The following is a 24,117-nucleotide window of genomic DNA, read 5'->3' as shown; positions in this document are numbered from 1 at the left end:
TGAAGAAAAAAGTAGTGGTAATCCAGTGTATATAAGATTAGAGTTTTCCATTGTTTCTCTTTTTGTAAATGGATCAGACACTTTAAAAATAATTGTATGTTAACATTTGCTACTATAATTTAGCCTTTATAAATCTGAATATCAATTTGACAACCAGAGCAGACATTCATAAAAATGTAGCTAATCAATTTAAATATCTACCCATCAGAGGAATAAAAATTTGGCTTTGTATATTAATTCAATGAAGCGGTACTTTTCATATTATTTTGCTTTATACAATTGTTCTGTTATGTAATGGGAATGGGAGTTTTTGTTGCATTTCTAGACATTTGAGCCTCTTATTTGAAACTGTGATAAATATATTTAGGATTATCTCATTTTCTGCCATGAAGCAATATGCATTATCTCTACTGTCTTTCTAGCGGTTCCAAGAACAAGTTCAACACAGTGCAGTTCAGTGCCTGAACCACGATTTGGAAAAAGAATTGGAAATGAATTTGCAGTTGGTTCATTGGTTCTTTTTGAATGTAATCCAGGCTACATACTGTATGGGTCAATAGCAATTAGATGTGACACAGTGCCCAATGCATTGGCACAGTGGAATGATACCCTTCCTACATGTGTTGGTGAGTAGCCAAAATTCGATTATTTACAGAGAGGATGTCTAATGATGTGAGACATAGATGTAGTCTCTTCAGCCTTGAAAGACATCATTTAAGACGTGACTTGATTAAAGTGTATAAAATCATGCATGGGATACAAAAGGTGGATAGAGAAAAATTATTTTCTCTATCACACAATACTAGCACAAGGGGGCACTCCCTAAAGCTCATAGGTAAGAAAGTGAGGACAAATAAAGGGAAGTATTTCTTCACCCAGAGGGTCCTTGGTTTATGGAATTCACTTCCAGAAGAGGTTGTGATCGCTATCAGCCTGGATAGCTTCAAGGCAGGATTAGACAGATTCATGGATGCCAAGTGCATCAGTGGTTGTTGAAACATATGTTTGTGTGCCGCCTCTATGTTGGTTGAGGCAGGCAGGATTCCCTTGGTACCAATTGTTGGGGGTCAAGGGAAAGAGTGGGTTTTGCCTGCTCTTTCTGCTTAAGATCCCCATATACAATTGGTGGGCTAATGTGTGACACAGAATGCTGGACTTGATGGGTTTTGGCTCAATGGACACAAAATGCTGGACTCGATGGGCTTTGGCCTGATTCAGCATGGTTCTTCTTATGTTCTTATCTGTTGGTAAAAAATATGTTTTAAGTGATTTCTGGAAGATCACAAGGCTAACTTGATCTCAGAAAGGAAGATGTGCCAAAGAATTGATGTCATGAAAATTTAGGCTCATCTCCTAAGCCCTTTCAGTTGTAATTCCTTAGCAGACAAGACCCACAACCTAATTTTCCTGCTGGATCTGTTGGGACAAATAGATATAATCAGAGAGAGGCGGTCTCTCAAATAACCTGGCCTCATTCCATATAGGACTTTAAAGATTAAAGTCCTATAATCCTGTTGTTATATAGAAACTTCTTTAAATATTAAAAATTATTTTATTGTCATAATTTTACAAGCCCAAAATAATATTCACACATGCACACTGCTCTTCTAACACAAGCATGCAGTTAGACAATGAATTTAATAATTGAAATGCTACACACGGCACTAAGGCTTACTGGCAAATACATCACTGTTTCCTTACACATATCAATTAATTATCAGTCATTGTGTCTGCTCTTGCTTTTACCAGTAATTATTTCAACTGTTTAAGTGACACTGACCTTTAGTTTATTCATGTAGTCCTTGACAGATTTTATCAGTTTGTGCACCACAAAATGTAACTCCTGTATTCATTACTCAGATAAGTTTCCTTCTTCTACATATTCTTCAAGTTCTCATATTTGTATTTAATGAAATGAGCCACAGGACTTAATAATGCTCTTCTGCCAGAATGATATATTGGCTACTAATAGTGCTGATAAAACTTCTCATCAATCATTTCTTCGAGCTATTAAAACTCTAGCAGAATGTCTGTATTTAGATGACAGCCTAATGTGATTATATTAGAATGTCTAGTGGCTTGACCGAAAGTATCATTCATGTTTAGCATGAAATATCAATGCAAGACCCAATTGCATTCTTTCTATTTAGGTCAAACATTATTGTCACTGGGATAGATATCTGGGCTGGATGCAAATCATATTTATCTTGTGTGCAAGGAATATATATGGATATTATTGTTTTGAAAAAGTCCAAAGGGTAATTTAGCTGTATTAATATCACTGATAAAATTTCAAGGCCTCAAAGTTATGTAATTTGAGCCCTACATATTGTGCAGCTGTTTTTCAGCATCACATTCATGGCATGGGCTACAGAATACAACTGTGTTCTCAAGCTCAATTTCTGGGTTATTGTTCCTAAGGTTTCCAAGGGTTCATTAGGATAAGGTGACCAGGTGTCCCGCTTTTGGCAGGACAGTCCCGCTTTTTGATAATTTGTCCAGCGTCCCACGGCGTTTCAAAAAGTTCTGATTTTGGAATGAAGAGGGGGACGGCCTGCGACGGGGAGAAAGCAGGATGGGAGGGGCATGATTCAATTCTGCCCTTCCTTCTCCTCTTCATTGGTAGAGAGGTCTTTTTCCTACCATCACACCTGTCCCAACCAAGCCATGCTGACCATAGTTTGTTTGGTCAAAGGCAGCGCTTGGGGGTGGGGTATTCTGCAGAGCGTGAGCTCGGGATGGTGCTTGGGGGCTACTGTAGCAGCCGGCATTGTGAGGAACCAAGGAAGAGGCAGCCCCGAACCCTAGACTGGCCCTTGAGCCATGCGGAGTGTCGCTTTCCATCTTCCCTGGGCATGACCAGGTATTTGACAGGTTTTCATCTTTCTTTGCCTCCTATGTCAGTCCTTCTGGCCAGCTCCTTCGGTGCGAAAGGCCCATCTGGCTCAATTGCGGAACCCCTTCTCCATACCCCCTTCTCCTCTTTTTCCTCTGCCCTCCCCTCCGACTCAGCCATGGTGTGGGCACAACCTTAAAATGGACTCTTGATTTCAACCCTTTTCTGAGCCTGGACTCACCAAAACAATGGGGAGGGAGGGAGGAAGAGAGAGAAAGAGAGCGAGAGGGAGGGAAGGAGGGAGAGAGAGAAAGAAAGAGAAAGAGAGAGGGAGGGAGGAAGAGAGAAATAAAGAGAGAGAAAAGAGAGGAAGGAGGGAAGAAAGAAAGAAAGAAAGAAAGAAAGAAGGAGGGAGGGAGGGAGGGAGAAAAAGAAAGAGGGATTTTTTTTGCTCCATATAGACCAAATTTTTAATCAAGACACACACCCACCCCGCCCCACCCACCCTCAATGGAGTCCCACTTTACCAATGTTAAAATCTAGTCACCTTACATTAGGATCTCACTCCAATTCCCATTGAATTAGTGTGTATTATTGCATATTTCATTTCTGGGGTGAATTCAGGATGAAATGGGAGATATTATCTCCAGAATAATATGTTCTCTCCAGATCTAGATATTAGCTCCAATATTATCTCCAGAACAAGAATTTCCCAGTCTAGATAACCCAAATAAATATTTATGGTAACAGAACTAAATCTTGATAACCTCCCTCTTTGTTGACTGAGGTTAATGGCCCAGCTTTCAGACTTGGCTGATAATTCAGATGTTCTATAAATCTTCTGTGCCAAGGAACATAACCTGAAGTCTCAGGACTACATGGAATCATAGAGAACCACAGAGAGGACCTTGAAAAATGAATGTAACAGTTGCAATGAATGTATCTTAGAAACACCTATATGGGCAAGATTTCATTATTTCTTTGATCCAGAAATCAGTAGTAAAACCCTTTACTACTGATTTGCGCTCGCACATGCATGTGACACTTCTGCACATGTGCAGAAACATCTCAGGAGTAGGTGGGCGGAGCATGCTGGGTAGGTGGGTAGAGGGTCCCTCTGCAGGTGCTACCAGTTCTTAGAACTAGGCCAAACCAGAAGCAACCCACTGCTACTTTAATCTTTATCAATGGTCCCAATATTTCAGTGCAATATTTTTTCCTTTCCTGTCCTACACCCTTAAAAAACTTGACAGCACTTCCAAGCCCTCTCTCTCCTAACAAAAATAATTAAGTCTGAAGGTGGAGTTTTCTTTTTTTTTCCTTGGGCTTAAATCACATTTTGCTAACTGCCACTTTCCTGTTTTAAATCATTTATGTGGTTCTCCACAAATTCTGTATAGCTCTGACATTGTAGATTATGCCTGAGACATATGAATGGGCTGGTTGTCTACAGGGAACTACCATTCCTTTGATATCCTCTCCAGAATTTCTCAAAGTTGCTTCTGAATTTTATTTTATTTTTAAATAATAGGTGTCTTTTTAATAGGGAAAGCTATAAGTACATCCAAGTGTCATTTGATATTAGGTCAAATTTTCAGTTATCATTTTTTGCCTAATTGTTCAGCTAGAACAACTACATAATGAATTATGTAATTATCTATAAATAATTACATCCAAATTTCTCAATTAAAAATGTTTCGAAGTAATTTAATATGTTTTAAATATTTGGAACTGAGATTCTGTTATGTCAAGGCTTTATTTCTTTAGCAGTTTATTTGCTTCATATTTCTTTCCTCAGGTCTGTCTTGAATTCTAGAATTGCATTGTAAAACTATTCAGATTGTTGATGGTTATAGTTATGTAAGCTTTTATTGCATTGCATATCTGTTTTGATATATGAACCATTTCCATAGTTAATGTATCTGCTTCCAGTGCCCTGTGGAGGTATTTTAACTAAACGTAAAGGAACAATTTTGTCTCCGGGATATCCTGAGCCATATGACAACAATCTGAATTGTGTGTGGAAGATCACAGTGCCAGAAGGAGCTGGGATACAGGTAAAAATACAGATGCTTTTAATCTGTACAAACGTTAATAGCATTTGCCATTAAGGGATTTAAAAATTTAGCAGGACTATATTTGGTTCACTCATAAACAAAGATATTTTGTGCCTTTTTCCCCTCTTATTTTTGCAGTTCCTTCCAATTTTTAAATCCTGCTTTAGTGTTTTATGTCTGCATTATTTGGAAAATGTTTTTTTTTTACTGTTCATTATCAGAAAAATGAAGGATATTTTATTCCTTTCGATAGAATATCTCTATCTACCTCCCTCTTCTATTATGAGTAATACATATGCTTAATGGATAAGAAAGTGATTTGTAGAGAACTTACAGAAAATATGACATGCCTAATTTCTCCATCTGTGATATAGGCACAAAATTTAACCCTCATTCATATAGATATTATGGTAATGACTAAGCCAGATGGGACAATGATGTCACATTTATAACCTTTCTTTCCCAGAGACATTTGCAATGCCTCTTCTGATCCAGCCTTAGCAAAATCAAGAAACAGACTCCTTGTCACAAAAAAACTCATCTTTATTTATGTCTTGGGAATTAATTGCATTCATCCACCGAAAAGTCCAGGCAATAGTGCTTCAAGGAATTAACTACAGTCAGTAATGGGCAGCCAAAAGTTTTACTGCCACACTGTGGGTGTGACTTAATGGTCATGCGACTGGGTAGGAGTGGCTTGCTGGCCATGTGATCAGGTGGGAGTGGCTTGAAAGATCATCATTGTTCAAGTGAACTGTTAAGTCTTCGACTTACAACCTTACCAGTGTCGCTCGCTGGGGTGATAATTTGCTTCACATTTCCTGCGTTCTCCTTCCTGGGTGCCCCCCCCCCCGCCTCAGGCTGGGTAGCTAGGTGAACAGAAGCATAAATGCTGCAGGTGCCGCTTCTACCCATGCCTTTTGCTTGCACCTCAGGCAGGAGGTGGCTGCGTGAGGCTGGAGGGGAGCGGGGCATGAGAGAGGGAAGCTTGTCCGAGGCTAGGAAGGAGGAAAGAGGAAAAAAGCAAGGAGTGCAGATGCAGCAGCAAGGGAAAAAAGGAGAGCCGAGCCGAGAACAGTAATCCAGGAAGTGACTGCCACTGATCAGCTGGAGCTGGGCAAACATCTTCATTTCTGCCAGTGGAACTGTGCTCCACCCAGTCCTGCCTGCTGCCCACCCCTGACTACAGTACAGATCTTATTAGTTCCTTGCAATAATTGCAAGGCTGTGAGCTCCCAGCCGAAAGGCTGCAAATTAAATTCTGGCAAGCAGTCTTTGTGGCATAAAATGCAATGAGCAAAATCTTCAGAAATATGAACGGTTGTCTCCTACTACAACCACTCCCCTTTCCTTCTACAGTATTTATTCTCCAGCCAGGCAGGGGCCATTTAACATCCATGTGTGCTTTGCTTCCTGAGTTGACTCCTTGTCCTCCGTTGTTCATCTCCCCTAACTGCTCTGAGAATACGCGCATCTGGAACAGGCCACAGCTGTTCTTCCTCTTCACTCATATCAGCCTACAAAGGCAGTTGCCTCTCCACTCGCAGACCACAACATTGCCTATGAGATAGACCAGTGATGGTGGCATGCAGAGCCATATCTGCTGGCACGTGAGCCATTACATTAGTTCAGCTCCAATATGCATATGTGTGCCGACCAGCTGATTTTTTTGCTCACACAGAGGCTCTGGGAGGACTTTTTTGACTTCCAGAGTGCCTCCAGGGGTATGAAAGAGGGCATTTTTACCCTCCCCCAAATCCAGGGAGGCCTTTGGAGCCTGGGGAGGGCAAAACATGAGCCCACTGGACCCACCAGAAGTTGGGAACCAGGTTGTTTCTGGCCTCCAGAGGATCTCTGGGAGGTGGGAAAAGCTGTTTTCTCTATCCTCAAGCATTGAATTATGGGTATGGGCACTCGCACTCATGCTCTTTCGGCACCCAAGGAAAAAAAGGTTTGCCACCACTGAAATAGACTTACATGCATATATGTGTATGTATCTGTGTCAGCGGTGGGTTTGCTCCCGATTCAGCCCGGTTCTAAAAACTAGTAGCGCCAATGGTGAAAAGGCTCTGCGCACCCACTTGGGACGCTAACACACATGTACAAATAAGTAGTAAAGGGGTTTTAGAACCCACTACTGATCTGTGTTTTTGTGTGTCATCTGCATATGGAAATTCTAATTACACAGAAAGAGACCTAGCTGATTTAGGTGCTACATACACATGAGCATATGTTCCTAACTCAGAGTTTGCCCATCAAATCCAAATCTCTGCACATCTTCAAGACATGCATGCCTACATAAATAACATGTTATATCTTATAGATTTGGAAAACGTTTATGAGAAAGCATATGAAATGTGTTAACATTGAATAAATAGAGAAGATAATTAATGATCTTAATTTATAGCAGTTAAGATGTGCACATCTTTAATGAGTGACATGAATCACTCATTAAATTACTTTGTTTGGAAAGCCATTGTTGCAGAACTACTAGTAGTCAAAGCATATGGTAGTGTGTCACATGGACTCTTTGTATATATTGTTTTATAGCAGCTGGTTACTTTTTCTCATTTGATTATACAGTGGCTTCTCTAAGAAACTATATTATCTGCTGCATTAGCAGTTACACACACACACACATGTTCAGAATTCTCTCATAGTGAGAATTGGCTTGTTTGCTATAATTTTTTTTCATCCAAGAGTTCAAACAGCACTAGAGATTTGTAACCTTGTCTTAACTGCACTTATGATAACAACTAAACCAGGAATGAAGCGAGTATTTTTTTATCATAGTGATGCAAAGGCCTTTGAACCATGTTTAATTTAGTTTTGAGAAGTTAATTAACTGACAATGGGAAAACAAGGTGGTATCTGCAATATTTTAAGCCATTTATCTAATTATCAACCAATTCTATTAAAATTCAAATTATATCAGGCATCCTTAGTTTAAGAGCATTGGTATGTGGACACAGTACTGGCCACATTGAACTTCCATATGTGTCAAGCGCTGAGGAAATCAGAAGATTCAGGCAGGTCAAATGAGTATAAAGATTTATTTCAACGTTACCCTTTTTACAAAATTATGTATTTGGCTCCTTCCTCGGTTCAGCCTGGTCATCTCAGACATAATGTGTCTTAATGATGGAAGTAAAGGAAATATGCAAAAACAATGATGTATGACCTTCTCCTTTATAACTATATTTAGTACTTTGGTTGATCATTGGTTTATATAATATTTAATTATTCTACATTTCCCAACATTTGAATAATAAAATTATAAACTCAAGAGGGACTATTAGATTACCCCTCTGCCATATGAAGAAATACAAATGGATGTAACTTTGCAGGATCCAATCTAGGCCAGTTGAGCCTTATGAGCTTTCAGACCTTTGCTGGGGTCCATCCTCAGCTAACGCTTCTCTACTGGAATGTAAAGAAGGGAAGTTGTGTCTACCAGAATGAATAAACTTTAATAGATGATTGATCTCTAGATTCCCTTTGATTTCTATTGAATGAGAATCCATCATTATCTTCATAATTCTTCTGAGGTTAGGAAGATTTTTCTAACATTTACTCAACATCTGACTATCTGTAACTTAAGCCCATTGTTCCTGAAATGTTTTGAATTTCTTCTGTGAGTTTACTTTTCAGATACTTGAAGAACATTGCCATATTCCATCTTAATCTTATCTTCTCATGGCTAAGCATGCCCAATTCCTCCTTCTCAGATGATATAATTTCTAACTCTGGTTTATCTTCCTGTCTTTAAAGAACTTGTTCCCACTTCTCTGAATGCTTCTAAAAGTGTGATATCTAGAACTGGAGGCAATATTTGAAATATACTTGGTTGGAGTTGGTTTAAATCAGGGTGAAATTTTTTTAAAAAATCCTTACCGGTTCTGTGTGCATGGTTTAGTGGGCGTGGCAGGGGAAGGATACTGCAAAATCTCCATTTCCTCCCCACTCTGGGGCCAGCCAGAGGTGGTATTTGCCAGTTCTCCAAACTACTCAAAATTTCTGCTACTGATTCTCCAGAACCTGTCAGAACCTGCTTAATTTCACTCCCGGTTTATATACAATAAGATTAAAATGACAAAACAAAACCTTGAAACATTAAACAGTAACATTAAAATCAACAAAGATAGCTAAGGAAGAAATCAATATAGAATAGAGACGAGATGGAATCTTTTTTTAATCCACTCACACTTCAAGTTTTGAATACCGCCAGAACTATCAGCACACCCAATTTTTAGATCCCTGCAGAAAGCCAAGAAGGTTGTTGTGGATCTCGCTTCAAGGGGCATGATGTTCTGAAGAGTGGAAGCGATGACATAGGCCGGTGATGGTGAACCTTTTTTTCCTTGGGTGCCAAAAGAGCGTGTGCACGCTATCACGCCTGAACGAATGCCCACACCCATAATTCAATGCCTGGGGAGAAATGGCCTGTTTCCCAACTTCTGGTGGGCCCAGTAGGCTCATGTTTCTCCCTTCTCAGGCTCCAAAGGCTTCCCTGCTTGGGGAGGGTAAAAACGCCCTCCCCTATCCCTCTGGAGGCTCTCTGGAAGCTAAAAACACACTCCCAGAGCCTCTGAGAGCCAAAATTCAGATGGCTGGCACTGACATGCATGTTGGAACTGTGCTAGGGCAACGGTTCATGTGCCAGCAGATATGGCTTCGAATGCCACCAGTGGCACCTGTACCATAGGTTCACCATCACTGACATAGGCTCTTCTCCTGGATATTGCTAGCCAGAATTCCTTCACCAACAGGGTACAGATCATACCCGTTCTGTCTCTATTTGGGTTACACCAATCCCTGCCTGAATCTGACATATGGCCATATGACTGTGGGAAGTGATAATGCTATAGAGGCCATAAAGTGCCCATTCTATAATCATTGTAACTGTACAGTCTACCTGTACAGTCTAACTGTACAGTCAAGCAAACTAGCTATTACTCAAATCCCACTAACCAAGAAGTAAATACAGTGGGCACATAGCTAATTATAGCATCTCTGTTTTCCGCCATTGAGTAGTGTGTGTGTGTATGGAGGGGAGGGGAATTCAATGATTACAATCATTATTGTGAATGAGGTCAATTGGGAAATATATTTGGTTGAAATCCAATGTTTAGTGGAAATGCATACTGTAAACCTGAACCAACCTTCCACTACTGAATCATTTCTGACACTATAATATGAAGTAGACCAAATCCATATTGTCTTGTAACTTTGCCCTATGTCTCTGTCCTTAATAGGTGCAAGTGATCAGTTTTGCAACAGAGCATAACTGGGACTCTTTAGATTTTTATGACGGTGCTGATAACAACGCGCCAAGACTTGGAAGCTACTCAGGTGAATGGAAATAATAACTTTTTGTCTGATATTCCATTTTGTGGCAGAACATCAGCTTGTGTGCTAGGAATGAATGCCAAGTATAAAATATCTTACATCACATTCATGTAATGTATAAAGATGTTGAAATGCATCATTTTACAGAACAAGTTATATCTCTGATTCATGATAGCTTCATTATCTAGTACCACCATAAAATTTTGACGGTACTGAAACTGATTTTATTACCATCTGCCAAAACAGTATTTCTGTATTACAGGAAACGAACACAACACTGACTGACATTCATGTAATATATTTTGAATGCAAGGAAGTTTGAATTAGATTAGTAATGGACATTTTTTTTAAAAAAAAGTGGGTCTTAAGGATGCAGTGGTATATAAGCTGAGTGAAAATTGAATGTTATTATAAAAAGGCAAGGTTTGTTAAATATGGTACCAAACAACTTTCTTAACACAAAGCTTTTATATAACTTTGAGTCATTTAATTATCCCACTGTTCATTCACTTTCTCTTCAAATTAAGTCGTGACCTTGTATTTCCTCCGCTTTTTATTCTTCCTGTTTTTCTCCTAAGCGTCATTATTTACTTTGTATGTAGGTGGAAGAAGATAATAAAAGAAAAATAGAATAATAGTAATTTGCATGCTAGATCGGCCGTGACTTTTCCGTAGATCTTACAAACAGCTGAAGCTATCAGCTTCTTCAGCTAGTTTAGACACCTTTGTGCTATGCTAAATTTCTTTTTTTTTTCCTTTTTAAAGCTATCTATGCTTTCCAAAATTTTAATGTGCTTCCAATGCCCTTTCACTTTATGGAAAACCTATTGTTGTTTCGTTAAGCTTTCAACTCTTATTGCAAAAATGTTTGTCATCAATATTTTGTCTGAGGTGGTATGGGATTTCTAAGAGCAGGGGGTTGTACTGGAAGGCCTCCAATGTCCCTTCCAACTCTGTTATTCTGTTCTGTTCTATTCTATTCTGCTCTGCTCTGCCCTGCCCTGCCCTGCCCTATCCTACCCTATGTTGTGGTTCAGCCTGAGGCTGCTCAGGGACCGGCCTTGTCTCTGCTGGCTCCATGCCCGGAGGAGGATGACAGCGAAGAGGAGGGGGCTGAACAGTCGGACGGGGGAGAGGAAAATCAGGAATGGGATGAAGGAGAACAGCATGAGAGCCCCGGGGGGGGGGGGGGGGGGCTCTCCCCAGCCAGTAGTTTGGAGTCATTAAGCCAGTAGTTTGGAGCTCAAGCCGTCATTGACATGCGACAGAGACGGTCAGATCAAAGAAAGGAGCAATTAAAGAAGTATTATCAGCACTGAATTAGGAACAGCTGGGTTTGGGTGTGGTCCTCCTTAGCAGGGTTTAAAAGGCAGGCAAGCCCTTGAAGCCATGTGGAGTGTTATCAGTTTGGGGTTGCGTTATCCTGTCTTGTTTCTCGGCGTCTCTGTTCCTTGCTTGTGGCCCAGCAGCTTTGGAAGACCCATGGGAGGTGTAGGTCTGCTATCTACAGCCTCGGCTTGGCAGCAAGAATTCTGTATTGCTGCATGGACTTTTGCCTTCGTGGATATATCTGAAGATACAGCATTTTCCTGTGTGTAAGGACATTTTCTGTTACCTGTGTTTTTCTTGAATTTTATAAAACTGCCTTTGCCTTTTACCAGTGTGCCTGGTTTCTCTTTTTGGGTTGGTATTGGCTTCTGGAGTGACCCAGACAGAACACCCTACCCTACCCTACTCTACTGTATTTTATTACATCACTTCCTTCTGAATTGTTCTGCTTTACTTTTAACCTTTTTTTAAACTGTTAAGGAATGCTGGTGTCAGAAAGTTTCAGTATTGCCAACCAAAGTATTCACGATAACAATGGATTCTCAATTTAGAGGACAATAATAGATTGCCTTTAGAAATCCCAACTTTCTGGTCCATCTACGCACTTCAGTAGCTATTTATGGTGACCACAGTTGGTAGCAGCAGTTACGCCTGGAAGCCATATTCCAGTTGATTTTTATGTTAACACTACAGAAAAATGCTGCAAGGAATAATTAAAATTGTAACTTAGGGGACTAAGCAAGGAGACAGAACAAATAGCAAAACTGCTGATCTTATGAAGACTTACTATAACTTTTATTTTAAACATTATTTCCTCTAATTAACCTTTCCTGTGGTGCTATACATTTTAAATGTAGGTGTAATGCATAGATAAACTCCACAGTGCAAGTTTGCTTTGATTGTGAGTGTGTATAAATTAATTTGTGCATGCAGTGCAATTTGGGCATGTGTTTTCATGAATCTGGCATAATTAAAGTATACAACAAGGATCCAATAATAGGCAGACTGACTAGTGGAATAATAGTAGAGCAATAGTAAGTAATAGGTGTCTGTTGTGAAGCATACATACAGAAAGAACTGGAATGGCTGAGTTAAGAGCATGTTTCTTTCTCCTTTGTGTGGAAGTACATTGAGTTTATTTGGAACAAAGCATTTAAGAACTATGTGTGATAAACAAGGAGGGTGGATGAAAACGAATGGTTGCCGAACATTGGGAGATTGCCAGTTTAAAAAATGTGAAAAATTCATATGTACGTGCATGGGTACATAACCATAATTTTTTAAGGACCCCAAAATCTCTTGCAGGGTGGAGTCTGGGCAACTGAATGGAGCTAGCAGAGTGTTTAATTGCCAGATGCCCTTCCTGTCACCATTGTGGAGTTTTGTTCAATAGATATAATCTCATTGAGCCCAGAGAGAAAATTATCTGCCTCTACCTAGGATTAAACTCACAGCCTCTTGATTATGAGGCAAGATCTCTACCTCTATACCAGTGATTTTCAACCTTCTTTGAGCCGCGGCACATTTTTTACATTTACGAAACCCTGGGGCACATTCAGCAGGGCAGGGGGGGGGGGGTCTAAAAAAAAGTTTGGACAAAAAAATTCTCTCTCTCTCTCTTCCTCCCTTTCGCTCTATTTCTCTCTCCCTCTTTCTCTCCCTTCCTTTCTCTATCTTTCTCTCTCCATCCCTCTTTCTTTCTCTTCCTTCCTCTCTTTTTTGCTCTCTTTCTCTCTCCCTCTCTCCCTCCCTCCCTCCCTCTATGTCTTTCTCTTTCTCTCCCTCCCTCTCTTTCTCTCTCTCTCTCTCTTGCTTTCTTTCTCTTGTTCTCTTTCTCTCTATCTTGTTTTCTTTCTCTCTTGCTCGCTCTTTCTCTCTTTTGCTTTCTTTCTCTCTCTCTCTTGCTTTCTTTCTCTTTCTTTCTCTCTCTCTTCCTTTCTTTCTCTCTCTGAGCTTTGCGGCACACTTGACCATGTCTCACGGCACACTGGTTGAAAAACACTGCTCTAGACCACCATACTACTCTCCACGTGCATACGTACATAAGAACATGAAAATAGGTTGCAATATGAAGGAAACAAGTTGAAGATTTGATCACATAAATGATGATTGTATTACAAAGGATTGAATTGCAAAGCAAACATATGGGGAAAAAATAGTACAGGTAGTCTTCAACTTATGACCACAGTGAAGACAGTGGAAAATTTATGTTGTTAACTGAGACATTTATTTAGTGAGTTTTGCCCCATTTTACAACATTTCCTGCCACAGTTGTAAAGTAAATCATATGCAGTCGATAAGTTAGTAATCCAGTTGTTAAGGAAATCTGTTTTCTCCATTGATATTTCTTGTCAGAAGGTCACAAAAGGTGATCACATGACCCTGGGACACAGCAACGGTCATAAATAAATATGAACCAGTTGCCAAGCATCTGAATTTTGATCGCATGATCATGAAGATGCTACAAAGGTCACAATTCTGAAAAATGGTCGTAACTCAAATTTTAAGTGAACTGTTGTAAGTCGAGGACTACATGCAAATATATCAAGAGAATGGGAAGACTGAAAAAGACATAGATAGATGGGCTTAATAAGATCTTCATAGGTGTGGTGGAAGCTATTATAGTTTGAAAGACAGAATGATAGAATAGAATAGAATAGAATTTTATTGGCCAAGTGTGATTGGACACACAAGGAATTTGTCTTGGTGCATATGCTCTCAGCGTACATAAAATAAAATATACATTTGTCAAGAATCATGTGGTACGACACAATGATTGTCATAGGGGTCAAATAAGCAATGAAGAAGCAATATAAATAAAAATCTTAGGATATAAGCAACAAGTTACAGTCATACAGTCAACATGGGAGGAAATGGGTGATAGGAATGATGAGAAAAACTAGTAGAATAGAAGTGCAGATTTAGTAGAAAGTCTGACAGTGTTGAGGGAATTATTTGTTTAGTAGAGTGATGGCGTTCAGAAAAAAACTGTTCTTGTGTCTAGTTGATATGGAGAAGAATTATGAATGATGTATTTTATTTTCACTTTTGTCTCATGCTTTACAATTTTTTAATTTACTAATTGCTTTCTAAACTTTGCTTAACTTGAAAAGAAAGGAAATCTCAGTCACTAAGAACCAAGGTGATTGACTGGATTCTATGGTTGTTTTATAGCGGAGCAAAAACTGTCTAAAAACTATCTAACAGCATTCTTTTGAAATTGATATAAATGGTAAACTGAGACATTGCTTATATTTATAGATAAAACTGTGAAATGTGGAGATAAATAGCAGAATTAATTGCAGATTAATAACCTGGAAACTTCTTTTTCTTCCCCAGGAACCACAATACCTCCACTTCTTAACAGTACATCCAACAATTTGTACTTAAATTTTCAGTCAGATATTAGTGTATCGGCTGCCGGCTTTCATTTAGAGTACACAGGTAATGTAATTGCAATATATATTGCCACTAGATAGACCTAATGACTTTGAAAATGAAGATATTTACACTTCAAGAAATTAAATGTTGGTTCTGTTGAAAGATTGGGAATGATAATTTCGTAAAATAGTGAATTTTGATACAATTATTATGGCTTTAATTATGTATTGTTTTATTATAGATAAAGAATTAAATTCATGAATAACAAAATATAAATATTTCACCACAATGATCCTAACCCCTACAAAGAATCCCAGAATCTGTAGTCATTAGGATTGAGAATTCAGGATATTAGTTGCTAAAGTATTCAAAAATGAAAAAGGAGAAAAGGGGAAAATAAATAGGTCAGTATTAAAAATATCTGTGAACATCAAGCACTTTGAAAGAAAGGCAGAAAAAAATGAATCATTCTGGGATAATTCCAGCTGATCAATGGAATTCGGCTTAACTTGCCTCTATTGATTCTTTGAAGTAGGGGGAGAAAGGATGTCGATTTTGAATGACCAATCTTTTTTTAAAAAAAAAAATATTGAACATTTTTAAAGTTAAAAATAAACATGGAAAATTATAAATTTTCCTTCTTTATAGTAATTGCATGTCGCTAAACATTTTAAGGTTTACAATTTTTCCTTTTCAATTTTTCATTTCAGTTACATACAAGTACTTATATTTCACAATTCTATTTGTATACATCATATAATAGTGTACTCTATTTCTACCTTATTTACTATTTCTCTTTTATTCATTTATGTTTGCTACCATCTAGTAACTCCATTATCCCCTTTCTTACATTATTCTCTTATTTTTTGACCCTTTTTGACTCATGCCACTCTTCCCATACTTTATAATACTCTCTTTCATCTTCTTTTTTTTTGTATTTCCTTTGTAAGTTTATCCATTTTGGCACACTCTAAGGCCTTTCTAATCAAGTTTCCTTCTGATAGTATATATTTATTTTCCCAACTTTGAGCATATTTTATTCTTGCAACGGTTATCACATGTATTAAGTATGGCATTTTTTATAGGTTTCAGGCAATATTCCCAATAAAAATGTTTCTGGTTTCATCCAATATTATTTTTTTCTTTGGATAAAACTTTGGGGTACACCGCTGTTAACAGGAACGGGATTAGATAGGGTGGTCCCTATTGTTGTCTGTTTGACAGGAAAGCAGTTATCCAGTCATGTAGGGATCGAGAGATGCAATAGGATTTTGGTTTCTTATAACTTATAATGAACCACTCAGTCAAAGGCTTTACAGAAGTCTATATAAAATGCAACTATTTTATTTTTTTTATATCTTCGATCTTTATGTGTTTCTTATTTATCATTAAATGTTTATTTGTCAAAAGATAACTTTGTTACAGAATCTGTTCCTAGCATTCAATTGTAACATCAAATATAAGCACAATCAACTCTCACTTGGTTCCTATAGTGCCACTTGCATATTTGAAACTAAATCTAAGCCTTTTGCTCTATAATAAAAACAATTATAATTTATCTGAAGAAGCCTGAGAAAAAGGCTTTCTCAAGAATCCATGTTATTTTCTCATTGTTCCATATACATAGAAGAGCCTGGGTATCTAAATGGTATAAACAAAATCAGATACATAATCTTGCATTTTGTAGTCATTTATTTGATCTGTGAAAATCCCCAAGCTCTTCAATTACAGTTCCATTGTGTAATATAACTAGATGTTCTTAATTGTTAGATGTTTTAAAAGTAGGAATTCTGGGGGGGGGAAGTGTATTATCAAATCATTTTCCTGCATTGACATGCAATCCTATTCTTTTATTTTACATTTTACTGTTTTGCTGGCTTTTTTTATGTTCCAGTAATTGGTTGTTTGAAAGCTGGAATGGCACTTTGAAATATCAGGAAGTTGTCACGATTATATATAGATCTCAATATTTGATCCAGTCATTTCGTATGGAATATATCTTGCAGTTGTCTAGCTCTGTTAACTACTCACTTACTCAACAATGATTTAAGTGACATGGAATAACTGGCAATATTAAGAAGTAGACGAGCCACAATTCATAATTTCTGCATACTTCATCTATTTGTCAAAACTGCACACAGTTGATGAAAGTGAAATGAAAAGAAGAGGATATAGATAACATAATTTTTAGTGTTCTAGTGCAGGGTCCCCAACCGCCGGTCCGCGGACCGGCACCGGGCCGTTGGGGGTTTTCAGCCGGTCCGTGGCACCAGGGCCCCTTGGCCTTTCCGCACCACCAGCGGCGCTCCCCCCGCCAGCCAGCCAAGCCCCGCGCCCGCCGGAACCGGCTCCTCGCTCTCCCCCCGCCGCCCGCCGCGTTTGCAGGAGGTGGGGAGGGTCGGGCGGCCCGCCAAGGCCAGGAGGGACGCCGCTGCCCCCCCTTCCCTCTCTCCGCCCGCCGCTGCGCCTCCTTGACGCCGAGAGGAAATGCTGGCAAAGGCTTTTCTCAGCGGAGGTCTTCAATGTCGGGGGCGCACGGGCGGTTGCACGCGCTCCCTATCTCCCTGCTAGCCCACTCGGAGTATTCAAAATAAGAAAAACCTTTGCCGGCGAAGGCTTTTCTTATTTTGAATATTCCGAGTGGGTTAGCAGGGAGATAGGGAGCGCGTGCAACCGCCTGTGCGCCCCCGACATTGAATATCACCTTCGCCGGCCCCACCTCTCCTGCAAACCCCCTTGCTGAGAGCCCGGGGTGAAAGTGCTCTCGCAAAGGTGAGGCGGGCAGGGCGTGCGCGCGTCACCGCTGAGCAGAACGGAGAACGAGAGTGAGTGAGAGCAACAGACAGCAAGATAGAGAGAAAGTGAGAAAGAGAGAGTGAGAGAAAGGGGGAGAAAGAGATAGCAAGAGAGAGAACAAGAGAGAGAAAGAGCGTGAGAAAGAAAACAAGAAAGAGTGAGAGAGAGAGAAAGCAAAAGAGACAGAAAGAAAACAAGAGAGAGAAAGTGAGAAGAAGAGAGAGAAAGAGGGGGAGAGAGAGAGAAAGAGAGGGAGAGGGAGAAAGAGAGAGGGAGAGGGGGGAGAGATAGCAAGAGAGGGAGAGAGAGAAAGAGAGAGGGAAAGGGGGGAGAGATAGCAAGAGAGGGAGAGAGAGAAAGAGAGAGGGAAAGGGGAGAGAGGGGGGAGAGAAAGAGAGAGGGAGAGAGAGAGGAGATAAAGGAAGAGGAGAGAGAGAAAGGAAGAGAAAGAAAGAGGGATAGAAAGAGAGAGAGAGTGAGAGATGCTCAGTGAGCCTTTCTTTGAAGTTGCCTTTCTTTCTTTCTTTCTTTCTCTTTCTTGCTTTCTTTCTTGCTCTTTTTCTTTCTCTCTTTTACCTTCCCTTCCTCTATTTCTTCTTTTCTTTCTCCTTCCTACCTTCTTCCCTTACTCTCCCCTTTCATAAGTTTCCTTCCTTCCTTCCTCTGTTCCTGTCCCTTCCCCCTTCTTTCTTTCTTTCCTTCCTTCCTTTCCTCCCTCCATTTCTTGCTTTCCCTTTCCTTCCTCCCTTCTTTCCTCTCTCATTCCCTTCTTTCACTCCTTCCTCTCTTACTCTCCCCTTTCACACCTTTCCTTGCTTCCTTTGCACCCTTCTTCTGTTCCTGTCCCTTCCCTCTTTCCTTCCTTCCTTCCCACCCTCCGTCCATTCATTCACCCATTCCTCTCTTGATCGCCCCTTTTACGGCGCCGCTGACAGCTAGCTCCCCCCCCCCACCGGGCCATGGAAAACTGGTCTAGCTTAAAGCCGGTCCCTGGTGCAAAAAAGGTTGGGGACCTCTGTTCTAGTGGATGGGATAGCAAATCATTCAAAACTCTTATCTCAGTCTCAAAAAGTCACACTAGATAAAGTTTGCTCTGTATACTAGGGGGGAGCAGGGGTGGGTTCTAATTTACCTCGAAGCCAGTTTACTTCCTCCCACACTGCATGGCCATACTTCATGGGTACATGCACAGTAGCAAAAAATCAGATTTTTTTAAAGTAAAAAACAAGATGATGATATATGTGCAATGCTGGAAACTCAGCTTTTGTGCATGTGCAGAAGAAAAAAATAAAAAATTTCACCCCCATTTTTTTTTAAAAAAGATGGCAGCTTCCACAAACTGGCACCAACTGATTCAGTTCCGTGCCGTTATCATGATGCCATCATGACATCATCAGTGGGTTTGGGCAAACTGGTCTGAACTGGGAGGAACATACCTCTTGGGGGGGCAGAATAGTTTGTACATGTTTGGGGATTATTCAATTCTTTGTATATGAGATGTGGCAGAAACATGATCCATGACTCTTAATATTTCCATTTTCTGTGTGTGTGTGTGTGTGTAAGATGGTGTCCTGTGTTTCATCTGACAAACAATATTTAGCAGTTTCTTTGGCTTCAGACACTTTATTTAAATCCCCAGGCAAAAGATCTCAACAGAACAAGGGGATTTTCCATAGCAGAGCTATTTAGAACCAAGAGATAGTTTGTTTTTGAAAAGTTAAATAGGGAATTAATGTCTTTCGTGATATTAGTAAAATTGCTCGATTTCTTGTCCTATATCTGTCTTTGGACATTGGCGATCATGTTGGTGATCCTATTTTTTTTTCAACACATGCACAAAAATTTGCTGCTAACTTTTCAAACCAGTCCCTTAGATTTTGAAACCATAATGTTCTTCTGTATGCTCCTCATTTGCCTTCAATCTTTCTCTCCGGGTGTCACATCACATGTCCAAAATATTCTAACTTTCGATTTTTAATGGTTTTGATAATTTCCCTTTACTTTCCCATGTGGCTTATCCACTCATTTCTAATTTTGTCAATTGCTCAATTTATATGGTCCCAGATTTGATGAAGGATTGCAATAGTGGTTAGACCTACTTCCTGCCACATGAGTCCCAGCGACCGGTCAGGTCCCACAGAGTCGGCCTTCTCCAGGTCCTATCAACTAGACAATGTCACTTGGCGGGGCCTGAGGAAGAGCTTTCTCTATGGGGGCTCTGGCTCTCTGGAATCAACTCCCCCAGGGATTTTCACTGCCCCCACCCTCCTTGCCTTCTGCAAGAGTCTTAAGACTCATCTTTGCTGCCAGGTTTGGGGCTATTAGATTCTACCCCCAGGCCGACAAATGTAATGTTTGTTTGTTGTGTGAATGGTAATGATTGATTTTAATATTATTGGTGATTAGTTTTAATTTAATTGGATTAAAATGTTCACATTGTCTTTTTTATAGTAATCAACCCCAAATCCTTGGAGAGGGGCGGCATACAAATCTAAATAATAAATAAATAAATAAATAAATAAATAAATAAATAAATAAATAAATAAATAAATAAATAAATAAATAAATAAATAACTTAGACTACAATGTGGAAGCTCCAACAGTCATAAGTATGAAAAACAGTGATGTCACTTTTTTTAGTGCCATTGTAACCTCAAATGGTCACTAAATGAATGGTTGTAAGTTAATGGCTACATGTATTATGGTAATATATGGAAATCATTTTATAAAATTATCAATTAATTTCATAGGACAGAATGTACCTCAGGGGCATCAAACTGGATTTCTTCAAGGGCTGTATCAGCATTATAGTTCTCTGTGGGCTGGCCAGGGAAAAGGCGGAAGATGGGATGGATGTGTCTTACAGCACCCTGCTGGGAAAAATGGGGTGCATGTTGTTGGCCTGGACAGCCTCCTGCAGCACTGTACCAGCCAAAACGGGGTAGAGGAGGGCTGTGTGCAAATCCTGTGTGTCCCATTTTGATTGCCAGAGGTACCAAGGGCCTGTTCTTTTCTGTTTCCAGGCCAGCCCTGCATATTTAAACATCCTGTGGACCACATCCACCCACAGGCCTTGAGTTTGACACCCCTGATCTACCTGTACCTTTAGACATTTAAACAGGAAGCTAAATGATAATTAGGTAATATAATGATGATAATCATTACTTTATTCCCTAAAATATGTGGCTATTTTTATTTTACTTTATTTTATGGCTTTATTTAATGACATTAATATACCAAATTCAATTTTTCTTCAGAATTAATTCTAATAATCCATCATCTTGTTCTTTTTTAAAATATTTTTATTTGAATTTACAAAAATAACTTGCAATATAAAAGTCATGCAAGTACAGTGGTCCCTCGATTTTCGCGGGTTCGAACTTCGCGAAACGGCTATACCACGGTTTTTCAAAAATATTAATTAAAAAAAACTTCGCGGATTTTTTCCCTATACCACGGTTTTTCCCACCCGATGACGTCATATGTCATCGCCAAACTTCCGTCTGCCTTTAATAATTTTTTTTTTAATAAACTTTAATAAAGAAACATGGTGAGTAATAATCTGAATGGTTGCTAAGGGAATGGAAAATTGCAATTTAGGGGTTTAAAGTGTTAAGGGAAGGCTTGTGATACTGTTCATAGCCAAAAATAGTGTATTTACTTCCGCATTTACTTTGCGGAAATTCAACTTTCGCGAGCGGTCTCAAAACGCATCCCCCGCGAAAAGTGAGGGAACACTGTAGTAGCAATAACAAGCAAGCAAGTCAACATAAAAGGACAAAAACAGAACAAAAAACAAAACAAACAAAGACAAAAACAACACCATTTAAGAGGAGAGAAAAATCTTATTTCTCTCTTGGCTATCCTGGCCTTAAGTGTGTCTTATCAAATTTTATGCAGTTATTCATATGACTTAACTCATTTACTTTCCATAGTTAGTCTTATATAGTTATTTCATAATTCCGCTTCAGTTTATTGTTATTAAATACTTCATTTTAAAGTTAACTCATTACTACATGGATGAGAAAAGAGTGATCCTTCATCTTGTTCTATAGGTTTGAAGGAAGGGAGACAATTATAAAACAACAAACACATTATTTCCACCCTACTTCTCTCTCTCTCTCTCTCTCTCTCTCTCTCTCTCTCTCTCTCTCTCTCTCTCAACATTTATACAGTTAATAAATGAATCTAATATGATTAACTGGATTCTTTACTGTGCATACACTCTCTCTTGTTTATTAAACAATAAATTATATATGAATCATCAACATAAATTTGAAAAACAAACTGGATGCTCTACTTGAACAATATAATTAATATTACTGATTGGAGAAAAAAAGATTGTATGACCTATAGAGATTATTCCCAACTGGACAAGCCCATTCATCTTTCTGTGTTGGAAAGATGAACAAATGACTTTTCTGTTTCTAATGATGGGACTGACTTATTTTTTGAGGGCTCTTTAAAGGCAAGAATATCTGTGCTTAGACTGAATGTCAACACATAGGCCATCTCTGAGTCTCAGAGCGTTCCTCTTTTGTTTCTGATATTACTTGTGATCTCAGATTTATTTATTCATTTATTCATTTATTCATTTGTCCAATACACAAATACATAGGAAGAAAAATAGACATGTGGTAATATATATAAGGGTAAAAGTGAACTTAGAGGAGAGGATATATGAAAGGAAGAGAATATATATGATAGGTGAAAGAAAGGAAAGACAATTGGACAGGGGACGAAAGGCACACCAGTGCACTTATGTATGCCCCTTACTGGCCTCTTAGGAACCTGGAGAGGTCAATCGTGGAGAGTCTAAGGGAGAAATGTTGGGGATTAGGGGTTGACACAATTGAGTCCGGTAATGAATTCCACGCTTCGATAACTCGATTGTTGAAATAATATTTTTTACAGTCAAGTTCGTATTAAGTTTGAATCTGTTGCATGCTCTTGTGTTGTTGCGGTTGAAGCTGAAGTAGTCATTGACCGGTAGGACGTTGCAGCATATGATCTTGTGGGCAATACTCAAATCGTGTTTTAGGCGCCGTAGTTCTAGTCTTTCTAGGCCCAGGATTGTTAGTCTATTTTTGTAGGATATTCTGTTTCGAGTGGAGGAGTGAAGGGCATATCTTTGGACATTTTCAAGGGTATTGATGTCTGAGATGTGGTATGGGTTCCAGACAGATGAGCAGTAGTCCAGGATGGGTCTGGCAAAAGTTTTGTATGCTCTTGTGAGTAGTGTGAGATTGCCTGAGCAGAAGCTGCGTAGGATCAGGTTAACAACTCTAGAAGCTTTTTTGGCGATATTGTTGCAGTGGGCTTTAGCACTTACGTCATTCAATATTAGTATTCCAAGGTGTTTTACTGAGTGTGGGTTAGCAGTGAGAGATTGTTTATTCAGTTCGTATGTATGGTTTGGATTCTTTTTGCCGATGTGGAGGGTAGAGCATTTGTTGGTTGATATTTGAAGTTGTCAGGTGTTAGACCAATCTGAGTCTTCAAGAGACCAGCTTTTCCCTTTAAACCTCAGTCCCAGTTATGGGGAAGTATTCAGATCTCTTTCAGCTTCATATGAGACAAACTGTCAACAGACTTTGACTATAGTTGCTCCAAAGCTTTGGATTCAGCTTTCTGTTGACATGGGAAACTGTTTTTCTCTTCCAGCCTACTGGAAATGTTGTAAAACTTACTTTTGAAAAGCTTTCAGCCTCTGCAAGCTACTTGTTGGCTGTTGAGTTTTATTTGGCTCCAAATTTAGAAAAGCTTTCTTTTGTTCATATTTAATACTTGATGTTCTATCCTTGCTTACTGTATTTTAAACGTTTATATTGTTCAGCTTACCTGGAAAGGACTTTGAACATGGTAATATAAAAATAGTTTATATAGTTCAGTGAAAGGTTTGCCACATAATATGTGGATTTTTGAAACACATTTTTAAAATCCAGGATGTTTTATTTATTTATCTGTGAACAAGTCTTTATAAAACTGTCTTCTCTAGAAGGAGCTTTTTTGGAGGTACAGTTGAAATACAAGTGGCTGAATTGTTTTCATGGGGATGATACAATGGTCATAAGTAGGAGTGCAGATCATATCATTTTTTTCAATATGTTGTCACTCTGAGCTATTGTTAAACAAAGGGCCACAAGTCAAGGACAACCTGTACTTTATTTTCATACTGTTCTATTAGAACATCATAATTATGCTTTTTCTCAAGGAGTTTCAAACTTTTCTTGAAATTCATAATTTGTAAAAAAATAAATCATATTTCAACTCTACTTAGGTGCAGATGGTAATTAGTCTTCTTATTTGTCCATTGTTGTATATTTTGCCCCTTTCACTTTTCCAAGCCAGTATCATGAACGTGGATTT

At 39.1% G+C, this 24,117-nt stretch overlaps 1 protein-coding gene across 1 annotated transcript in view; it reads left to right on the top strand.

Annotated features, from left to right (window-relative positions):
• The window catches only part of CSMD3 (CUB and Sushi multiple domains 3), a 615,639-nt gene that overhangs the window by 450,507 nt on the left and 141,015 nt on the right, over positions 1-24,117 (top strand). The window contains 4 exon segments of the mRNA XM_070748648.1: positions 423-626; positions 4,769-4,893; positions 10,149-10,245; positions 14,911-15,015. Coding sequence (XP_070604749.1) covers positions 423-626; positions 4,769-4,893; positions 10,149-10,245; positions 14,911-15,015 — 531 coding nt within the window.

Source organism: Erythrolamprus reginae, chromosome 3 (assembly GCF_031021105.1).
Source record: "Erythrolamprus reginae isolate rEryReg1 chromosome 3, rEryReg1.hap1, whole genome shotgun sequence".
Classification (NCBI taxonomy): domain Eukaryota; kingdom Metazoa; phylum Chordata; class Lepidosauria; order Squamata; family Dipsadidae; genus Erythrolamprus; species Erythrolamprus reginae.
The sequence above is the reverse complement of the archived record's forward strand: the minus strand, read 5'-3'. Positions and strand labels throughout refer to the sequence as shown.